The sequence below is a fragment of the Pectinophora gossypiella genome, chromosome Z (assembly GCF_024362695.1).
Source record: "Pectinophora gossypiella chromosome Z, ilPecGoss1.1, whole genome shotgun sequence".
Lineage (NCBI taxonomy): Eukaryota > Metazoa > Arthropoda > Insecta > Lepidoptera > Gelechiidae > Pectinophora > Pectinophora gossypiella.
The window spans coordinates 2028555-2047833 of NC_065433.1; the positions used below are offsets into that span (position 1 = coordinate 2028555).

Here is a 19279-nt window from a genome sequence, read left to right on the forward strand (position 1 = left end):
TGGGCAGAAGTATAGGCCTACAGCCAGCAATATGCTGTCTAAATCAAGTAAAGGAGCAGGTGTGCTATATATAGAGGTGTATGGGCAGAAGTATAGGTCTACAGCCAGCAATATGCTGTCTAAATTAAGTAAAAAAAACACAACACAGCATCGTCTATTTCAGCGTCGTCCCCGAAAGGGTAGGCAGATATATTTAGTACTAGCTGGTACCCGCGACTTCGTCTGCGTACTTTTAATTTGAATGTTAAGGATTATATTAAAGGAACGGTATAGATTTGGGTATTATTTATTTATCATTTGAGAATTGTGGAGACCGAACTGAATGCAGCCCGCGAGATCACTGCGACCTTGTCAGATCTATTGTGACCTAAATCCCTACATTTAAAAATTCTCCTCTAGACCGATCCGTTCGAAGAGATCCAACGTCTTTTTGGGAGAAAGTTGCACGACTTCCTGGGGATCCATTATGTAGTCCCCAAGTGTACGGCTTCTACTATGTATGAGAGCCTCACAGCTGCACAGCAAATGTAGTGGCGTCTCATTTTCCCCTAAACAGAATCTGCATAAAGGAGACTCGGTCAGCTCCATTCTGTGTATGTGCTTATTGAGTCTGCAATGCCCCCTTATTAAAATCCTAGCCTGCCCCCTAGTGAGAGTAACGATTTCTGATGAGAATTTCTTAGAAAAAGGTCTAATCAGCTGCTTCGAATGTTTCAGGCCAACTGAGTTGGGCCAAAATTCCTTGGATTCATTTCCTAGTCGCACCCCCAGATGATATCTAGAGGTGCTTTTCGAGATCCCGCAGAAGGGTTCGGGTCCGATTAGACTTGTTCCCGATCTCTTTCTCCGAATCCGATCCGATCCGAATTTGAGGCCCCCAACTTATTCAGACTATCTATACACTCTAGAATGAGTAATGAGTCTACTTCAGTCGCCGCCACTGCCTTAAGAGCAGCCTGGCTGTCCGACAGTATGAGAATGTTACTGTTTATGTTCCCCAAATTTTGGTGCACACAATCAATGATGGCATACATCTCAGCCTGAAAAACTGTGGCGTGTGCCCCCATGTTGGTTACCCTCTTTCGCTTGGGGCACTTATATACCCGCCCCTGAAAGCCCATCTCGCTTAGAGCCGTCGGTAAACCACACCCGATCCGCACTGGGAAAGGGCGAGGGTAGAGTTCTAGACCACTCCTCTCTCTCTGGTATTACCACCTTGAAGTAACTCACAAAGTTATGAGTCCCGACCATGACGTCTGAGGGCATCGCCATAACCGGGTCAGTCATAAGGTCCTCTTTGAGTTTTCTCATGACAGTTGATCCCCATGTCGTCTTACCCCTTTCCTTAGCTCGGAGCATAGCGAGTCTAGCTTCCCCGATTATGTACAGATGGAGTGGACGCAGGTTTAGTGCCGCCTCCATTGCCAAGGTTGGTGTGGACGACATATCTCACGTTATTATCATGCAAGCCATTCTTTGGACGCTGGTTAGGTCCGTAATGTAGGTCCCAATAGATGCCTTTTTGAACCATACTGCACAGCCGTACGCAAAATATCCCATACAAACTTTCAACCCCTATTTTAACCTCTGCATCCCTTTTTTTCGCAATAAAGGCCTATGTTCTTTCTCAGGGTCTGAAGATTGTCTGTGCCAAATTTCATCAAAATCGGTTGAGAGGTTTAAGCGGAAAAACGTAACAGACAGACAGACAGAGTTACTTTCGCATATATAATATTAGTAGGGATTCCCTAAATTATGGCGCCTACTTACCCTCTAAGTTAGAAAAGTGATCAAATACTAACTTGAAGTCTTAGTAACACTCAGTTTAAAAAAAAAAACATCAAAATCATTTCAGTAGCTATGGCGTCATGCGCTTCTTGACACGACCACGCTAGATTTCCGCGGGAATGAAGCATTTTCCCGCCGTAAAAAGTAGCCTGTGTCCGTGCCTAGGATCCTATCTTTAAATAAACCATACATACATACATACATAAACTCACGCCCGTAATCCCAAATGGGGTGGGCAGAGCCACAAGTAATCAAAGACAACTTGCAGCCACTGTTGATACGAAGTCCTAAGATGGATATGATGAACCTTAAATAAACCACGTCTTATAAAAATCTGTTCAGACATTAAGGCGTGAATGAGGTAAACTTTTAAAACAAACGATTAAAAATCACTAACTTAATTAGTTTTCTGCCTACTGCCTACGCCTTAAGTGCGATAGCATGAATATTAATAGCCCACATCCTTTTCTAGGTAGGTGGGTACTATCTATCACCTAACTAACTTTCATTAAAAATCCGTTCAGCCGTTTAGGCATGATAGAGCAAAACTCCCAGCAAAAACCATAAAAAATCACTAACTCAATTCAGTTTTCTACTTACTTCCTACCCCCTAAGTACGATTACGTGATCATTTTGATCTTATATCCGTTTTTAGGTAACCATCTATTACCTCACTAAATTTCATCAAATTTCGTTCAGCCGTTTAGACGTGAAAGAGCAAAAGTCCCAACAAAAACGACAAAAAATCACTAACTCAATTTAGTTATCTGCCTACTGCCTACCCCCTACGAACGATGGCGTGATTATTTATAGCCTATGACCATTTCTAGGTTATCATCTATCACCATAACAAATTTCATCAAAATCCGTTCAGCCGTTTAGGCGTGAAAGAGTAACAGACAGACAGACAGACAGACAGACAGACAGACAGACAGACAGACAGACAGACAGACAGAGTTACTTTCGCATTTATAATATTAGTATGGATATACATCCCATCCTCGCCAGCTTTGTTGCCCCGTGTAATAGGAGACGAGACTATTGCCATAGAATAAGAAATAATACTACGTATAGAACGGAAACTCTCCGCTCCCCACCAGCGGCTGAGCTAGGTTTACCTCACCCCCTCGAACATAGTTTAGACTTGAATCGTATGGCGTCTGACGTCACACACACAATTGCACCTGTACCATAATGTCAATGTGTAGTGTCTGTGTAAAACGAGGTTGTTTGTATGAAGTGTCCGGGGTGTAGTTTTCTGTAACAAAATCGTCAATCTGATTTCTCATAAAGGCGCTTATCTGGTTTTCGATATAGAACGATATAGAAAATCTACATAAAACGAAAATATTGAACATATAAAATATAGAACAAAAGAAAAATAAAAGACGAGCTAAATCGTGGTTCCTTAATTTTTTTTCTCTAACCATTTTCCTTCTGAGTAAACATTTCCGATAATTCCGATCTATAACGATATAAAGTTTGTTTCCATTCTCACAAAAAAAAATGACTACACGCGGTTTTATTGTGGTCTGGTCGGGTCGTGTTCTTGGACACGTGGTTTGGGCATCAGAGCGCATGCGTACTTCAGGTTAACATGTGAAACGGCTGCAATTATTTGTTATCTATCTCTATTGTACAGTTTGACGGATATAAAATGCACCTCCGCACATAGAATGTGCTCCTGGTATCATTCGTGATGGTTTTTAGCGCACTTGGAGAGAATTGGACCTTCAGGTGCAAACTAAAGGAGTCAGATTTTATATAATCATCTCATAGCTTATAATTTATACCGGGTGAGAACCTTTAGTGGTGGAGTATGCTCTATACCCCTTCCGGTTGAATGAGGGGAGTCCTGTGCCTAACAGTGAGACGTATGTTATGTCATGTGAGAAACCCTCACAGGCTTTTTGGCGGGAAACGGGAACGGGACAGTTGCTTTCATCATTGAGTAATCTAAATAATTAATACGTAGTGGTGTTTTGTGGTTAATGATCGCATTAAGTTAGTCGGAAAACATTCGCGACAGTGTTATTATATCGGAGTATTCGGTGGACAAAGCGTATCTACCTATTTTCGCTTCGTATCAACAAGCCGCTTCATAACTCAAAAGTTTATGCGGACTTTCGAGTTAATTCGTTTGGGGTTCGGAGTAGGCGTCTGCTCCGAGGGTGGGGGCTTAGGTTTCATCATCATCACCCTTCATCATTTCATTAATCATCAAGAAAAAAATACGTAGTCATGGCTGTATGGGTACCTATAGTTCCCTTTGCCTTACCCTTCGGGGAAAACCAAAACAAAAAAAAGAAACCCTCACATGACATAACATACGTCACTATTGCTTTTTAGATAAATTGCTTCAATGTGGTATTTATACATGAGATCCCCTAAAGTTCATTTTGTTCATATTCATTTAAAGCTATAGGAATTGACTGAGCTAATTGCTATACTTTTTTATGTCAAAGCGGCCATGATAGATGCCGATTTTTTTACGTTAGTAGTTGTTTTGCCGCATGTGGCTTTAACTACTTGGTAGGACAAATGGTGAACGCTGAAGGGTATCACCCGGAACAAAATTTAGGGCCCAGCCTGAGGCCTAGTCATCTCCCTAGCATTATCCAGTTTTTCGCGGGGTCCGCTTACCTAACCTGATGATTTGACAGGTCAGATTTTTTACAGAAGCGACTGCGTCTCTGATTAATGATTAATCGATCCTAGTGAAATTAATTATAGAAATCATCGACCACGCCGGCGGGGTTGGTATCGTTGGTTGTTTGTCGTGACCTAATTGGCCGCCTCTAGAATAATGGGGTTGTCAGGAGCGTCTATTAATTACGTCCTTCGGGTGCCAATACTCTTCAGCACAGTCCCTAAGCGATATTTGGAAGCCGCAACTACTAGGGGATTTGGGTGGTCCGGAGCAGAATCGAAAAAACGTTTAGAAACTAGTTTGAACCACCATGCAACTACTACATTCACAGTCTATTTTAAAACTTCAAACAATTTCCTCATATTTATGTTACCCTGGTACAGCAACGTAATATTGGACTGTTTTACCACATTCTACCGAACTGTTTTAATCTTCCGGTTTGACTGTTTTAGGAACTGTTTTGAACCGAGCATGCGCAGTGCGATATCAGCCTGGTTGATATTTGACGGGAATGGAAAAGTAACACAAAAGTTACTTAGAAGATAGGCAGCAAATATCTAAGAGTATTAAATATCAGTGTACCAGTATTATTAGATACTTAAATACAAACACAAATACACGCTTGAAAAAAAAAGAAATGGAATTGTCACGGACAGCGCCATCTAGCGCATATCTGACGAACCTTCAGAAGCATCATCTGCTGCCCACCACCACTGATACTATGTTTTTTTCTTAGTTTTTCAGTCCTGAAACTACTACCATAGTGAAAAATTATATACCTACTAAGTATAACAGAGTCCCTCGCCATACTAATTTGCCATGCCAACGAAATGCGCGCAAGCTGGGTGACAGTACCAAGCGGTTATACTATAGCAAGTAATAACTTATAATAATACATCAATGACGTCACTAGATGGCACCTATTTCCATACAAAGTGGGATAGAACGTATACTATAATCCCATTGCGCATACCACCCAATCTATTTATAACAACCTAGTTTACAACTAGTCAAATCAGTTACTTTTTTACTTAACATCAAAACACGAAATTACTATGGAGTTTGTATGAAAAAGGACACTGTGACGTCATAGAAAATTGTGACAAGTTATCTAGTTTCCAACTAGTCAAATCAGTTACTTTTTTACTTAACATCAAAACACAAAATTACTATGGAATTTGTGTGAAAAAGCACACTGTGATGGCATAGAAAAACGTGATAAAATGTTGGACTGTTGGAATGTTGGATGTACGTTTTTCTTTGTTAAAATTCATAAATGAGTTAATAGAACCAAAAATATATTCATTAGTTTTAAATCTGTCTTTATTTAGTTATCAGAATTTTAAAATTTATCTTGAGCCTAAAAAGCACACTTGCTTTTCCATAGTAATTTCGTGATTTGACGTTTAGTAAAAAAAAGTAACTGATTTGACTAGTAGGATACCAGCCTATTCTAATACGCTTTTAATGAAGTTAAAAAGTTGACGAACTTAGAAACAGCTTTGGCAACAACTTGCTTACGATTACTCCTGGCTAAGCTGTGGTAGAGGAGCTCGGTGGCGCAGGGGTAAACGCGCTCGGTCTGCGATTGTTGAAGTTAAGCAACTTTCGCAAAGGCCGGTCATAGGATGGGTGACCACAAAAAAAAAGTTTTCATCTCGAGCTCCTCCGTGCTTCGGAAGGCACGTTAAGCCGTTGGTCCCGGCTGCATTAGCAGTCGTTAATATCCATCAATCCGCGCTGGGCCCGCGTGATGGTTTAAGGCCCGATCTCCCTATCCATCCACAGGGAAGGCCCGTGCCCCAGCAGTGGGGACGTTAAAGGGCTGGTGATGATGAAGCTGTGGTACAATATTATGAGGAAACAGCCTGGAAAGAGATAGGTATCTCCATTTACGTACAGTAAGAAAAAGACAATTATGAACAAATGTGTGTTTCTTAGGAAATGGTGAAGAACGCAGTGAATGAGATGCGGCGCTACTACAGCCGCAAGGTGGTGGACGTGCTCATCAGGGTCACCAGGAGGACCCTCGACCTCGTCATCAAACCCTTCTCCGCTGAATCGCTCTCCAGTGCTGACTGTGAGTTTTTCTTTTACATACTCGCAATAAACCGCTTTTGGGCGTCTATTTTAGGTTCCGCACTTAGTTCCTTTGTGAGAACTTATATATTTAAAAAATATAAACTTACATTTTGTTGACTTCACTACCTGTCTAACATTCGTGTCTGTAGTATACGCTCTGTATTGTTCCGCGTCTTACCGCAAATAAAAGTGTTCGTTCAAGTACCAAGGTGTTTACTTTGCAGTGAAGACAGCTCAAACTTACAAAATTTTAAAACAACAACAGTTAAAAATTTTAAAATTCATAAATAAGTTAAATAGAAAAAAGAAAACGTTTTTCGTCAGTTTTAGATCTGTCTTTATTTAGTTATCATTTCATAATTTTTCTTTGACCTAGGAAACTACCCATTTCAAATGGTGTTGCCAACACTGCACGCTTAGTACTGTGCAAGTGTTCACAATAGCACGTAGTTTCATACAGGATGCATGTGTGAGTGCAATTTTCCAGTGCAGTCATGAACACACACCGCGCAATTATGTCGTCCTGGTAGCTCTACGTACATCCAGGCTAGACTCACTTAGGACCTTTATGGTGCCGCTGTCATGAGAGCATGCGCGATGCGAAGCATTCCTTTACAAGAGAAAAGTTTAAAAAAGGAATCGGTCAGTTTCTAAAACGGAAAAAATCTCCTTATCTCTCTCATCAGGGGTTAAAAAGGCCACATAGAAGCAATTCATCTAAAAAAGCAATACTGCTATTTGACATTTGTTTGCATTGCGCACTTAATTTTACATGTGCAAATGTCAAATTCATCTAAAAAAAGCAATACTACTATTTGACATTTGTTTGCATTGCGCAGTTAATTTAATATGCGCAAGTGTCAAATAGCAGTATTGCTTTTTTAGATGAATTCCTTCGATGTGGACTTTTTAACCCCTCTTGTGTCACTAGAGTGTTCTTAAATTTTGACAGTTCCCCGTACTATTTGACTAAACAAACATTGTTTATTTTTACACTATACCTTTGCGCAGCGTTTAACTGCAAAATCATAGTGTTATATATATTTCCATAAAGATCGGAAAGAAGAAAACTTGGAGGAACTTATTTACAATCCATTATCAAACTACCTTTTCCAACTGATGGCTTTTCTTTTTCGTAACTCTTCCTTCAAACGGGAGACACTCCACGTTGCTCCATATTTTATAGCAATCTACCACAAATCTTAGCTGGGCAGTATGGAGAACTGTCAAAATTTAGGAACAAACAGTAGGTACGTAGCTAGTCTAGTGTAGCCTTTGCTGTGGCCGTCCATTTTTGTCCGGTCAAGTAGTTAATGCCTTATGTGGCCGCACACGGAAGAAATCCTGCCGGAAAAATGGCTTGATGGCAACCATTTTACATTGAAAGAAGAAATAGTACGATGATTGAACTGGTTGCACTTAAGACCTCATGTATACATGAAGTTTCTGTAATAGACCAAAAACACCAACAAAAACATAATGGTTCATAATTTGACCAATATTTACAAATAATTCGTTTGGCTGAGTGACTGCACTTTTGCTCTTTGATTTTTACTTAACCCAGCAGTTAAGACACTAAATAAGAAATTTAAAACTAGACAATTTTCAATAAGACTAAATCTACACAAAATATACATTTTTTGACAAGTAAGAGAGAGTATCACATTTTTTCTGTAGTACACAAATCATAATCTAAACAGGGCTGATTTGGTCCGCATTACCATAAAGAAAAATAATGAAGTACTTAGGTATTCATTACTCTTTAGAGTGACATAAATCTCGTTACGACGTAGCGTGGACGTAGCACGTAGCATACAATTTATTCTATGCAGCCTTCGTCGTCGTAACTCTCTCCATCCGTGGCAGCAAGGTTCCTCATTCCTCCATCTCCCGATCTTCTGGCATGTTTGGTCCCCTGGTATCGCTGTAGCAATCCTGCCTTCGACCCGGTCGTCGGCGAGTCCCAAGAGCATGCGCCCTGGGCAGCAAAGTTCATCGTTACCAGCCCCAACTGTTGCCTCCTAGCTTTATATTGTCTCCTGGTACGCCACGAGCGGTTCTGCCTTCGACCCGGATGGCTGGCGCGGTGCGTCGCGATAACTTGCGCGTCTCGAATACGTACGTACATGGCAAATATTCGATTCGATTTTTGCACGTATTACGAACGAGGGTTTTTATATTGCCACTACTACATAAAATACGTACAATAAAATATTCCTTTACTACACTCGGAGACTTCTACCTTTTTTAAAAAAGGGAACGGACAGTATAGCATCGCTGTTATACAAAAAAAGTGTATTTGTCCATTATTCCTGCGCTTTTTATTACCTTTTAACTTTTAGGCGTGTCAAAGGACATTTTTTTTAAATCCGTTTAGGTTCGCTTTTATCTGGCATTTGATGTATATTACGTTACAATAGTGTATTTAAAAGAAAAACAATTTAAAAACATGCGTATGACGTAATTACCTATGTTGTTTTTTTTTAGATATGAAAGAGGCACCAGCCAATTAACGTCCCCACTGCTGGGGCACGGGCCTTCCCTATGGATGGATAGGGAGATCGGGCCTTAAACCACCACGCGGGCCCAGTGCGGATTGGTGGTTATTAAGGACTGCTAATGCAGCCGGGACCAACGGCTTAACGTGCCTTCCGAAGCACGGAGGAGCTCGAGATGAAAACTTTTTTTGTGGTCACTCATCCTATGACCGGCCTTTGCGAAAGTTGCTTAACTTTAACAGTCGCAGACAGAGCGCGTTTACCGCTGCGCCACCGAGCTCGTTTTACGTATCTATACAAAATTACTACTATCTTTATTAGAGGCATAATAATTATTTTATTCCATAATCACATTTCGAAAGCACACTAAGATTTTAATTACCAATCGATTATCGAGTAGGCGTTGAGGAAACGATACCCGCGCAATTGCTTTTTTAGGTGTACCTAATCATTTTTCATATAACAATATATAGAGTTTTAATATTATATTTTTTTCAATATTTACTAGTAATTAAAAAAAAAAATGCATTTCTTCGAGACAATGACGTCATAAATCCTCTGAAACAGACGTATAAGGCCAATGATGATGATGATGACCAGTAATTAATAACATTGAGCGAACTTGGATAGAAAAAGAAGTATTTGAGTAACTTTTGGCCTTGTGTATTTTTAAATTTCAGATTCTACTTACGTTGTCCAAAAAATAAAAATGTGGTAGGTTACGGATTATGCGAGAAGAAAATGCTCATACCTATTTTTTCCCGCATATTTGCATGGCAGTAACGTCGTATTTTATGGCTCCAATTAAAAAAAAATGAAGTTAGAACTTTCAGAGGTGGCGGAACAATGATTATTATTGTTATATTTGAGTTTTCGCTCGATTCACACTTCGACTCAACTCACAATAAAGCGTTGAAATGTGAATTTTGTGTCGTGTACACTTCAGTCCATTTTTCTAACTGAAAGAAGTCTGCTACCGCGTAGCTCGGCCTGCTATGTTGCTACGCCGTAGTACCCGTAGCAACGCGGAAATAGACCTCCTTGAAAGTATCAACTCCTGGTACCGCTACGAACTGTCTTCACCTCGCCTTTGGTGGGCGGCCTCTCGCGAGCATGCGCACTGCGACCTGACTGCCACCACTACATTTTTGTTTTTTATAATAATATCTAGAATCTCGTCTGGGCCTAGATTATGTTTTAATGTGATTTGATTGAACGTCGGTACGGGACTCACAGCGGAAAAATGGTGCAACATGAAATGATGGACTTCCCAGGCCACGTTTCCAAAAATCAATATGTGACGGTAATTTTATCGATCAAATTCAAATTCAAAAATATCTTTATTCAGTAGGTAACATAGTTACACTTTGAATCGTCAATTTTTACATAACGAACGTCTCATCCGCCTAAAACTACTGCAGCTTCTCACAACCTGTATAGCCGGGGAAAAGAAGCTGCAAGAAAAACCTCGGCACATGGGCCCTAGACGTTCTTTAAAAAAAATTTCTGAATTTCAATGGGAATCTTATTGTAAAAACGTATACATTGCCCCTTAAAAGATTTAGTAATCTTATGTAATCGACTGACTTGTAAAGCAAGTTTATTTTTATTCCGGGTATTAACAATGTGCCGATCGCTATTTTTTGCAAATAATTCTATATGTTTTTTACATATATTAAGTATTCAAAGATATATTGTGATGCCAAAGTTAAAATATTAATTTCTTTAAATTTATTTCTAAGTGACATCTTGGGTCCCAATTTGTAAATCGCCCGAATGGCCCGCTTTTGCAGAACAAAAATGCTGTTCACATCTGCAGCATGACCCCACAGCAAGATGCCGTACGACATTAGACTGTGGAAGTAGACAAAATAAACTAATCGCGCGGTTTCTACATCGGTTATTAAACGATTTTTTTTGACCGCGAATGCTGCTGAGCTGAGCCTTTTGGACAACTTATCAATATGAGGACTCCATTGCAACTTAGCGTCCAAAGTAATTCCCAAAAATACAGCAGTATCGTGAACACTTATGGAAAATGATAAACTTTACGATTTCGACAATCGAATTGATCGATAATATCACATTGCATTGCCCATGTTAGCCCTGCTGGAAAGTCTCATTGTATAAACGTGTCTTGAAAAGGTGTTCATCAAAAATCAATCATTAATGGTTTCAAGTCAACAAATCATCAGAACAAAGTGATATTTTGTATGACATATACCCACAGGGAATCGAACCCTTGCCCTCCGGAGTCCGGATCAGGGGCCCAACAGCGTTCTAACCACTAGACCACCAAGATGGGGCAGAGCTATGACCCGGAAAACTAACCGCATTGAACTGGAAGCAGAATGGCCGATACAACCCCCTGTAGTTTATTATCCCCTGGTAAAACAACATCCAGTGGACAGCCAGTGTTCAGCCAACTTCATCGAGCTAGCAGCGTAATGAGCATGCGTACTTGGACTTTCCAATCGGCGTTCCCCAAAAACAAGATAGATGGCGTTGTTAAGTTTTTTCTTCGTTTGAACTTTTAATTTCATGGATAACAGATATAACTAAAAATAAAAAAATAAAAAATAAAAATAAAAATAACATATCATAAACAGCCTATATACGTCCCACTGCTGGGCACAGGCCTCCCCTCAATCAACCGGAGGGGGTATGGAGCATACTCCACCACGCTGCTCCAATGCGGGTTGGTGGAGGTGATTTTACGGCTAATAGCCGGGACCAACGGCTTAACGTGCCCTCCGAAGCACGGAATCATCTTACTTTTCCGGACAATCAGGTGATTCAAGCCTGAAAAGTCCTTACCAAACAAAGGACAGTCTCACAAAGTGATTTCGACAACAGATAACAGATATATGCATCTTTTATCTTTGTTTTTGGGTGTAAATAACGGCCCTTTTTATTACACCGAGGTACAATTACAACCACCCATTATTATTCTGATCATTAAAGAGAAGCAATATAGGTAGCAACATCATTCTATACATAATGTGATCCAAATATCAAACAACAATTAGTTTTATATCATGCTTCTGCCATTACATTACATTTTTGAATAATTATGTACCCCAGCAATGAGAAAACAGGTAATTATCACGTTAAAAGTGAACAACGCTATCTATCGTGTGTTTGGGGAACGTCGATTGGAAAGTCCTTCATTTCACACCTAGTGCTTAGTACTAGAGTACTCACGATGTTTTCCTTCACCGCTGAGCACTTGATAATCATCATCATCATCATCATCATCAGCCCATTAACGTCCCCACTGCTGGAGCACGGGCCTTCCCTATGGATGGATAGAGAGATCGGGCCTTAAACCATCACGCGGGCCCAGTGCGGATTGATGGTTATTAACGACTGCTAATGCAGCCGGGACCAACGGCTTAACGTGCCTTCCGAAGCACGGAGGAGCTCGAAATGAAAACTTTTTTTTGTGGTCACCCATCCTATGACCGGCCTTTGCGAAAGTTGCTTTACTTCAACAATCGCAAACCGAGCGCGTTAACCGCTGCGCCACCGAGCTCCTCGACTTGATAATCATGATGATCCAAATATGAACTCGAAAACAAAAAAAGAATTAAAACTTATGAATATAGCCTACTATAAAGAATTACGATTCCACTTCAGAATGAAGGGTACCTACGCTGATAAGTTTAATTTCGTAATTGTTTATTTGAAGTTCAACAACCCCCGTGAACACTTTCGAAATCGGGCGATGATGTTCGAAAATGAACGAAAGCGATGTAAATGAACGAAAGTCCTGAAACGCGCTAACGAAGTTTTCCCATTTAGAGGTAATATACCGAGTGTACGGTACTAGGTGCACCGAACTTAAATATTTGTTGGATTGTAGCACTGTTGTGGGTCCACTAATGCACTACTTTAATAACACGCACTAATTGTTACTGATAATTAATATTTATTATAATTAAATGAGGAGCACAATGTCGTTGTTGTAATGGTTCGTAGCAGAGAGAGAGACACAATTATTGCCATATTAAAATAATATAAAAAAGTAAATTTGTTGGGTTGCCAACACCGAGGACGATGTTTTCATCTCGAACTTCTTTGCGTTTATCATCTGTTGGTTGCTTTAGCCTGTTCAGCCTCATTTTATCCGGAGCTTGAGCTATTTTCTGAGCATGCGCATTTCGACTCTTGTCGGCTACTTTCACTTCCACTGAGTCCCTCGCCACCTCTTTTATGTTAATAAATAGAGATTTAATACTCCTTATGTTATATTGCGTGGTACCACTGATCACTTTTTATAAGAGTCAGTATTTTTTGGTTGTTTGTTTAGTTAGAAGTTCAACAAAATCATCAAGATAATTCCCTTTAATCCATGTTAACTGACTTTTGGTAACCAGATACGAACATGGATTTACGAACGTGAATTGAAGGGATAATACTCGAGAATCACCAACAAAAAGCTAACAAACAACCTCTTCATTCATAAGCAAATGCACAGCAACATGCAAGAGTGTTGTTAGTATCGTAAACAAACACCTCTGCATGTTTCTGCGAACCTGGTACCGCGACGTGTTTGCTCCACGTTGCCTGTACATTTGTGTCCGATGTTGCCAACGCAGAGCTCAGTGCGCATGCGTGCTACAAGTTCCTTTCACGTGCTTCATTCACTCGAGTTAACCATAAGCTTTATTCAATAACCTGCCTTAAATCTTGTGCAATAACGGGGAAAATACCAGGGTTAGGGGATGAGGGAGTAAAAGTAACGGGAGTGACCGAAAGATACCCCTAACGGAAAGCAATAACGGTGAATTTAGATTGTTATGAACAATGCAGCGTAAACTGAAAATTATTCTCACTCACTCGGGCGGCTTTTCTCGTACAGCCTCGAACAGCTCCTGCGAATCCTGACAACCTGGTATTAGTGCGGATGTTTTCGCGTTTCAGGCCGTCTTCGTGAATTCACGCAATTGCACGATTACACCGTTTTGCCTGTAAAATAATAAACTAAAAATTCCAAAAAACCTGTTAAAATCATAATAGTTTTTAATTCTTAATTTAAATGTGGTACTTAATGTGTAACCATGTTTTTTAATTATATTATGGAAGTATGAAAGGCACGCAATATCTAACTAATATCTTTATATTTAGTTAACTTAAAATTCAATAATTATAGAAATAAATAAATAAATACGAATATGAGGTCATGACTATAATTACTAATTGGGGTAGTCAGAAGTAAAGCATCGCGTGACGAGCTAAGTACCTGCGTCATAGAGCTTTTTAATAGACTGTTTTTTTCTTTTTATTATATTTTTACATAACATAACATAAACATAAATAGCCTATATACGTCCCACTGCTGGGCACAGCCCAGGTAGCACAAAATTGCTGCATAAGCGCTGAACAAGTGCTGGTTAAGAATATCAATGCTGTATGACGGTATTTAAATTGGCTGTATTAAAGCTGAAAAAGCGCTTTTTCAGCCAAAAAGGGCCCCAAATTAACCAGCCTTTGGTATTATAATGGCTGAAAATAGGCTGTGGTTTACGTTAATAAAGGCTTAATTAAAGCTGCAATAAACACTTTCGAAACGTTTCAATATGTTTAAGATTACCATATCCAGCGCTTGCGCAGCTTTTGACGTACCCGGTATCCAGTTGAAACGTTTTTTTCAGCTTTCCATATAAAAATATTTAATATTTTTAAATTTTTAACGACAGAAGAATAAGTTTCTATTCAACAGCGACAGGGCATCCATTTTTAATTAAAATATTACTGCTTCGAGTTACGGTAACTTGAACCAGTGATTATTATAATAAGTTCAGATTGCGAGTGCAACTTTATCGTGTAGTATATACTAATTTATAACTAATAATTGATGCGCCCTTAGAATTATTTAATTATATTGAAAGAAATGTGTAGATAAGTTTCGAGTGAAAAAGCTTTTGGTAAAATTTTACTTGTAATCATATATAATACCCTTTTATGAACGTACTTTAAGTTAAAACATAGTTATTATGTGAAATAAATGTGTAGTTTTGAAGAATTTAGGATTTAAAATTTGATACAAACTGTATTTTTGAGGTTAGTTATGGCGTCCATAAGGTTTCAGCTTAAGTCGTTGAAAAAATATCTTGTGATTCTATTTGCTGAAAAGAATACCAATAATCAGCCACAGGCTGCTTATGTTCTGCATAAGATACTTTCAATTACACTTTTAGTTTTTACAAGGTTTTGGGGTACGCAGTTCTAATGACTAATGAGGTATATCGTATTTCAGCAACTACTTTATGCAGCATATTAGGGCTCCTTTGGCAAATAATAAAAACCGTTAAACCGGTATTATCTATCTATATATAAAATCCTTTGTTCTGAATGGCGGATCACAGCCCAAACCTGAGTCATCAAGAGCAACAAGTTCCATAAGGGTTTGCCGAAATGTGATAATCTTTATAAAAGTACGCATAAATGACACTACGTTTCTACAAGAATTATAAGCCACTTGTAAAATTAAGGTTCATCATATCCATCTTAGGACTTCGTATCAACAGTGGCTGCAAGTTGTCTTTGATTACTTGTGGCTCTGCCCACCCCATTTGGGATTACGGGCGTGAGTTTATGTATGTATGTATGTATGTTGTAAAATTACACAAAACAGCTTTGCAATCCAAGCTGTTAAAATATACGACTCGATATACTTTTACAGCTTCAGGAGTAATTAAATTATACTTTAACGTATTTTAAGCAGCTGCAGGCTGTTTAAAGTATTTATTTTACAGCTTTAACCAGAAGTCTGTTTATTGGTTTCAAAATAGACCACAAGTAGTGTAAAAGCTTGATAAAAGATGCCTTCACCAGCTTTAAGCGTTAGAACACCACTGGGCCGTACCATTAACCAGCTGCCGTTATAAAAGAATATTTTTCAGCCATTCAACAGCAAAAAACGTTATAAAACACTAACTATGAACTCGTATGCAGTCCACAGCTTAATTACGTATTTTAGATGTACCTTTTACCAACCATTGATTAACTAACTTATTTCAAAGTTTCATAACAGCCTATGGAAGCTAAAAAAAACCATTAAACATCTTATATAACACTTTTACACTTAAATAAGAGGAAGGTTCGACATTTAATCAGCCAGTGTGCTACCTGGGAGGCCTCCTCTCAATCAACCGGAGAGGGTATGGAGCATACTCCACCACGCTGCTCCATTGCGGGTTGGTGGAGGTGTTTTACGGCTAATAGCCGGGACCAACGGCTTAACGTGCCCTCCGAAGCACGGAATCAACTTACTTTTTCGGACAATCAACTGATTCAAGCATGAAAAGTCCTTACCAAACAAAGGACAGTCTCACAAAGTGATTTCGACAATGTCCCTATCGGGAATCGAACCCGGACCTCCAGATCGTGAGCCTAACGCTCTTACCACTAGTCCACGGAGGCTGTATATGTTATATTTGTGAAATATTTGTATATATATGTTATGTTTGTGTGTGTTTGTATATGTTATATATGTGTGATATTTTTACATATTTTTTTATATAAAAAATGAGAATGAATGAAGTGAATGATGATGAATGAGATGATGGGAGAAATGGGACAAGGGCAGAGAGACCTTTGCCCTGTAGTGAGACATCGAGGCCTATTAATAATATTTTTTTATATGTATAGCGGCCTATCTGCAAAATGAAATTATGCTCACCTTATAGAATCGCGTTATATTACTTGTTTTTACGTCTTGTGCATTTGAATGCACCTTGTTATCGTTCTATACGATCCGGATTGATTTGTCAATCGTAACATAATTGTACATACATCAATGCGTCAGTTGTGTCGTATGTCGTATTGATTGGGATGTGTGTGTGTGTACATAAATAATGAATAACTCTCCTGGTGTTTCTATGATCCTAGTACTGCTACAGAGTGAAATCGCATTCAGTTTTGTACACGTACTCGTGAGTTCTAGTCATTTAAATGAAACACAACCTTAACGAGTAAATAAGTAATCTGCGGGTTTAGCACCGTAAGCGCGCTACTCTTTCTGGCCTCAACATACGTTACCCGTCACTCTCTCACAGTACTGCACAGAAAGAGACAGATGATTTTTTTACGGATTCCTAAGGCAGGTTCCCAAACAGGCTCCGCCTAGTTTGGGTACCTCCGTTCATTTGGTTATATTTTTAATATGAGTACCCATCCTACTATATGTGCCTCATTATTTATTCGTAGGCCTCATTGTAATGTTTTCTGATAATAAAAACATTTTTCATTTCATTTCATCTGTCGCGGCTCAGACTTAAAGTGCAAGTGCGACACTGTTCCCCAAACGATGGAACATCTTACATCGTGTCCTGCGTGCCCGAACACCTGCACGCAGGAGGATCTGATGAGCGCTGCAGATAGCGCCATACTTGTTGCCAAGTTTTGGGCCGATACTATTTAGTTTGCCTTTAAAAATAATTTTAAACAATAAATGCTGCAATCTAAATAATCTGCTTGTTAAAAAGTCCTTTTCTCACAAAACAATAACAGATTACTGTTTTGAAATGCAAAAGGGCAGGCAAATACTCTACTGTGGTGGTGTTTGCGAGGGACGTTCCCAGTCCAACACAATGAATGACCATTCTGTCACATCGAAACACGAGGGGACAATATTATAGCCACTGCATAAAACCGGCACAGTGCATGCCAGCTTACCAAGTAGAGACGGTCCGCCCATCTGACAAACATCGTCATCGGTATATATATCTCTAATTGAGAAAACTTCGATATCGCGTTTCAGGACTTTCGTTTAAATGCAGTTTCCTGAGCGTCTTAAATACTCAAAACTGGGCTTTCTGCTTACTTTTATATCTTATACTCAAAGTGGAAACACAACAATTATATAACAATTATATTGCATTTTCAATTTATTTTTATAAATAGAATGCGCCTCGTGGCTCCGAAGAGAAACAAACAAATCACATTCATGTGACTGTGACTGCACTTGTTGCGTTGCCGTTGGTTGCATCGTACATAGTTTAAGCTGATAACCTGAGATGGCGCGCCGCTATGCTGTTCATTAACTCACGGCAGAGGGCAATACTCAAAAGGGTTCGTATCCAAGTTAACATACATAAACATAAACATAAATAGCCTATATACGTCCCACTGCTGGGCACAGGCCTCCTCTCAATCAACCGGAGGGGGTATGGAGCATACTCCACCACGCTGCTCCACTGCGGGTTGGTGGAGGTTTTTTTTTACGGGCAAGTTAACATATAAAATTTAAATTACAATTTCACAGTTTGAGTATTAAAAATATAACACATCGAAAAGATAAATGCAGCAGTGAAATCGCAATATATTCTGTAACTCGTGTATCTTTTGACATATTTTGTTACTTTATTTTTTTATTATATTAACACAAAATATAACAACAATATAAATATTACATATAGAAATATCTTCAACAAGTGCTCGGTCTGAGATTAGATTTGATGAGATTTAGGACTTACCTAAAGCCAAAACTTTGTCGTATTTACCTTCATCTTTTTTTTAGTCCAAAAGTAATATTTGGAACCGATCTTTCAAAAACACATTTACTCACGAAACAACAATAGATTGTTGTGAAAATGCAAAAGGGCAGGCAAATACTCTACTGTGGTGGTGTTTGCGAGGGGCTTTACAGTCCCACGCAATGGTTGACCAATCCGTCACATCGAAACATGGGACAGAGAATTTCATCTCTGTCAATATTAGTCACTGTATCAAACCGGCACAGTGCAGGCCAGCTTACCAAGTAGAGACGGTCCGCCCCTCAGACGAACATCGTCCTCGGTATATATACTTCCAACCTGGGAAAACTTCGATATCGCGTTTAAGGACTTTTGTTAAACCGCAGCTTCCTAATCGTCTTAAATACTCAAAACCGGGCTTTCTATATAGAAAACTGTATTAAACGCTTCTTGGTTATGTAATGAGACGGATTCACGGGGCCTTTTTTTAGTAATAATTTGAAATGCAGTATTCGTAATTGCAAGTGTAATTTCCGTGAGCAGGAAGAGTGCGGCGGCTCCCCGTTCACCCGGCGCGGAGCACCCTCTCCGCGGGGCGGCGGGGGTGGGGCTTAGCCTGACAACGCAGGCTCGCAAAACAGAATCACCCACATCACACACACAGCACCCGACATGAACTCCCAACTGATTTCACAAGACATTTAACAAATAATTTTAACAGATATGAATTTATTTTCTTTACTTCTTTTAAATAGGTAGTAGTATTAATTTTATCCAGA

At 39.4% G+C, this 19279-nt stretch overlaps 1 protein-coding gene across 1 annotated transcript in view; it reads left to right on the forward strand.

Moving 5' to 3' along the window:
- Positions 1-19279, forward strand: part of LOC126380200 (dynein axonemal heavy chain 5) — a 203116-nt gene that overhangs the window by 46780 nt on the left and 137057 nt on the right. Inside the window, exon 18 of the mRNA XM_050029458.1 lies at positions 6380-6509. Within this exon, the coding sequence (XP_049885415.1) occupies positions 6380-6509 (130 nt within the window). The remainder of the gene's footprint in view (positions 1-6379; positions 6510-19279) is intronic.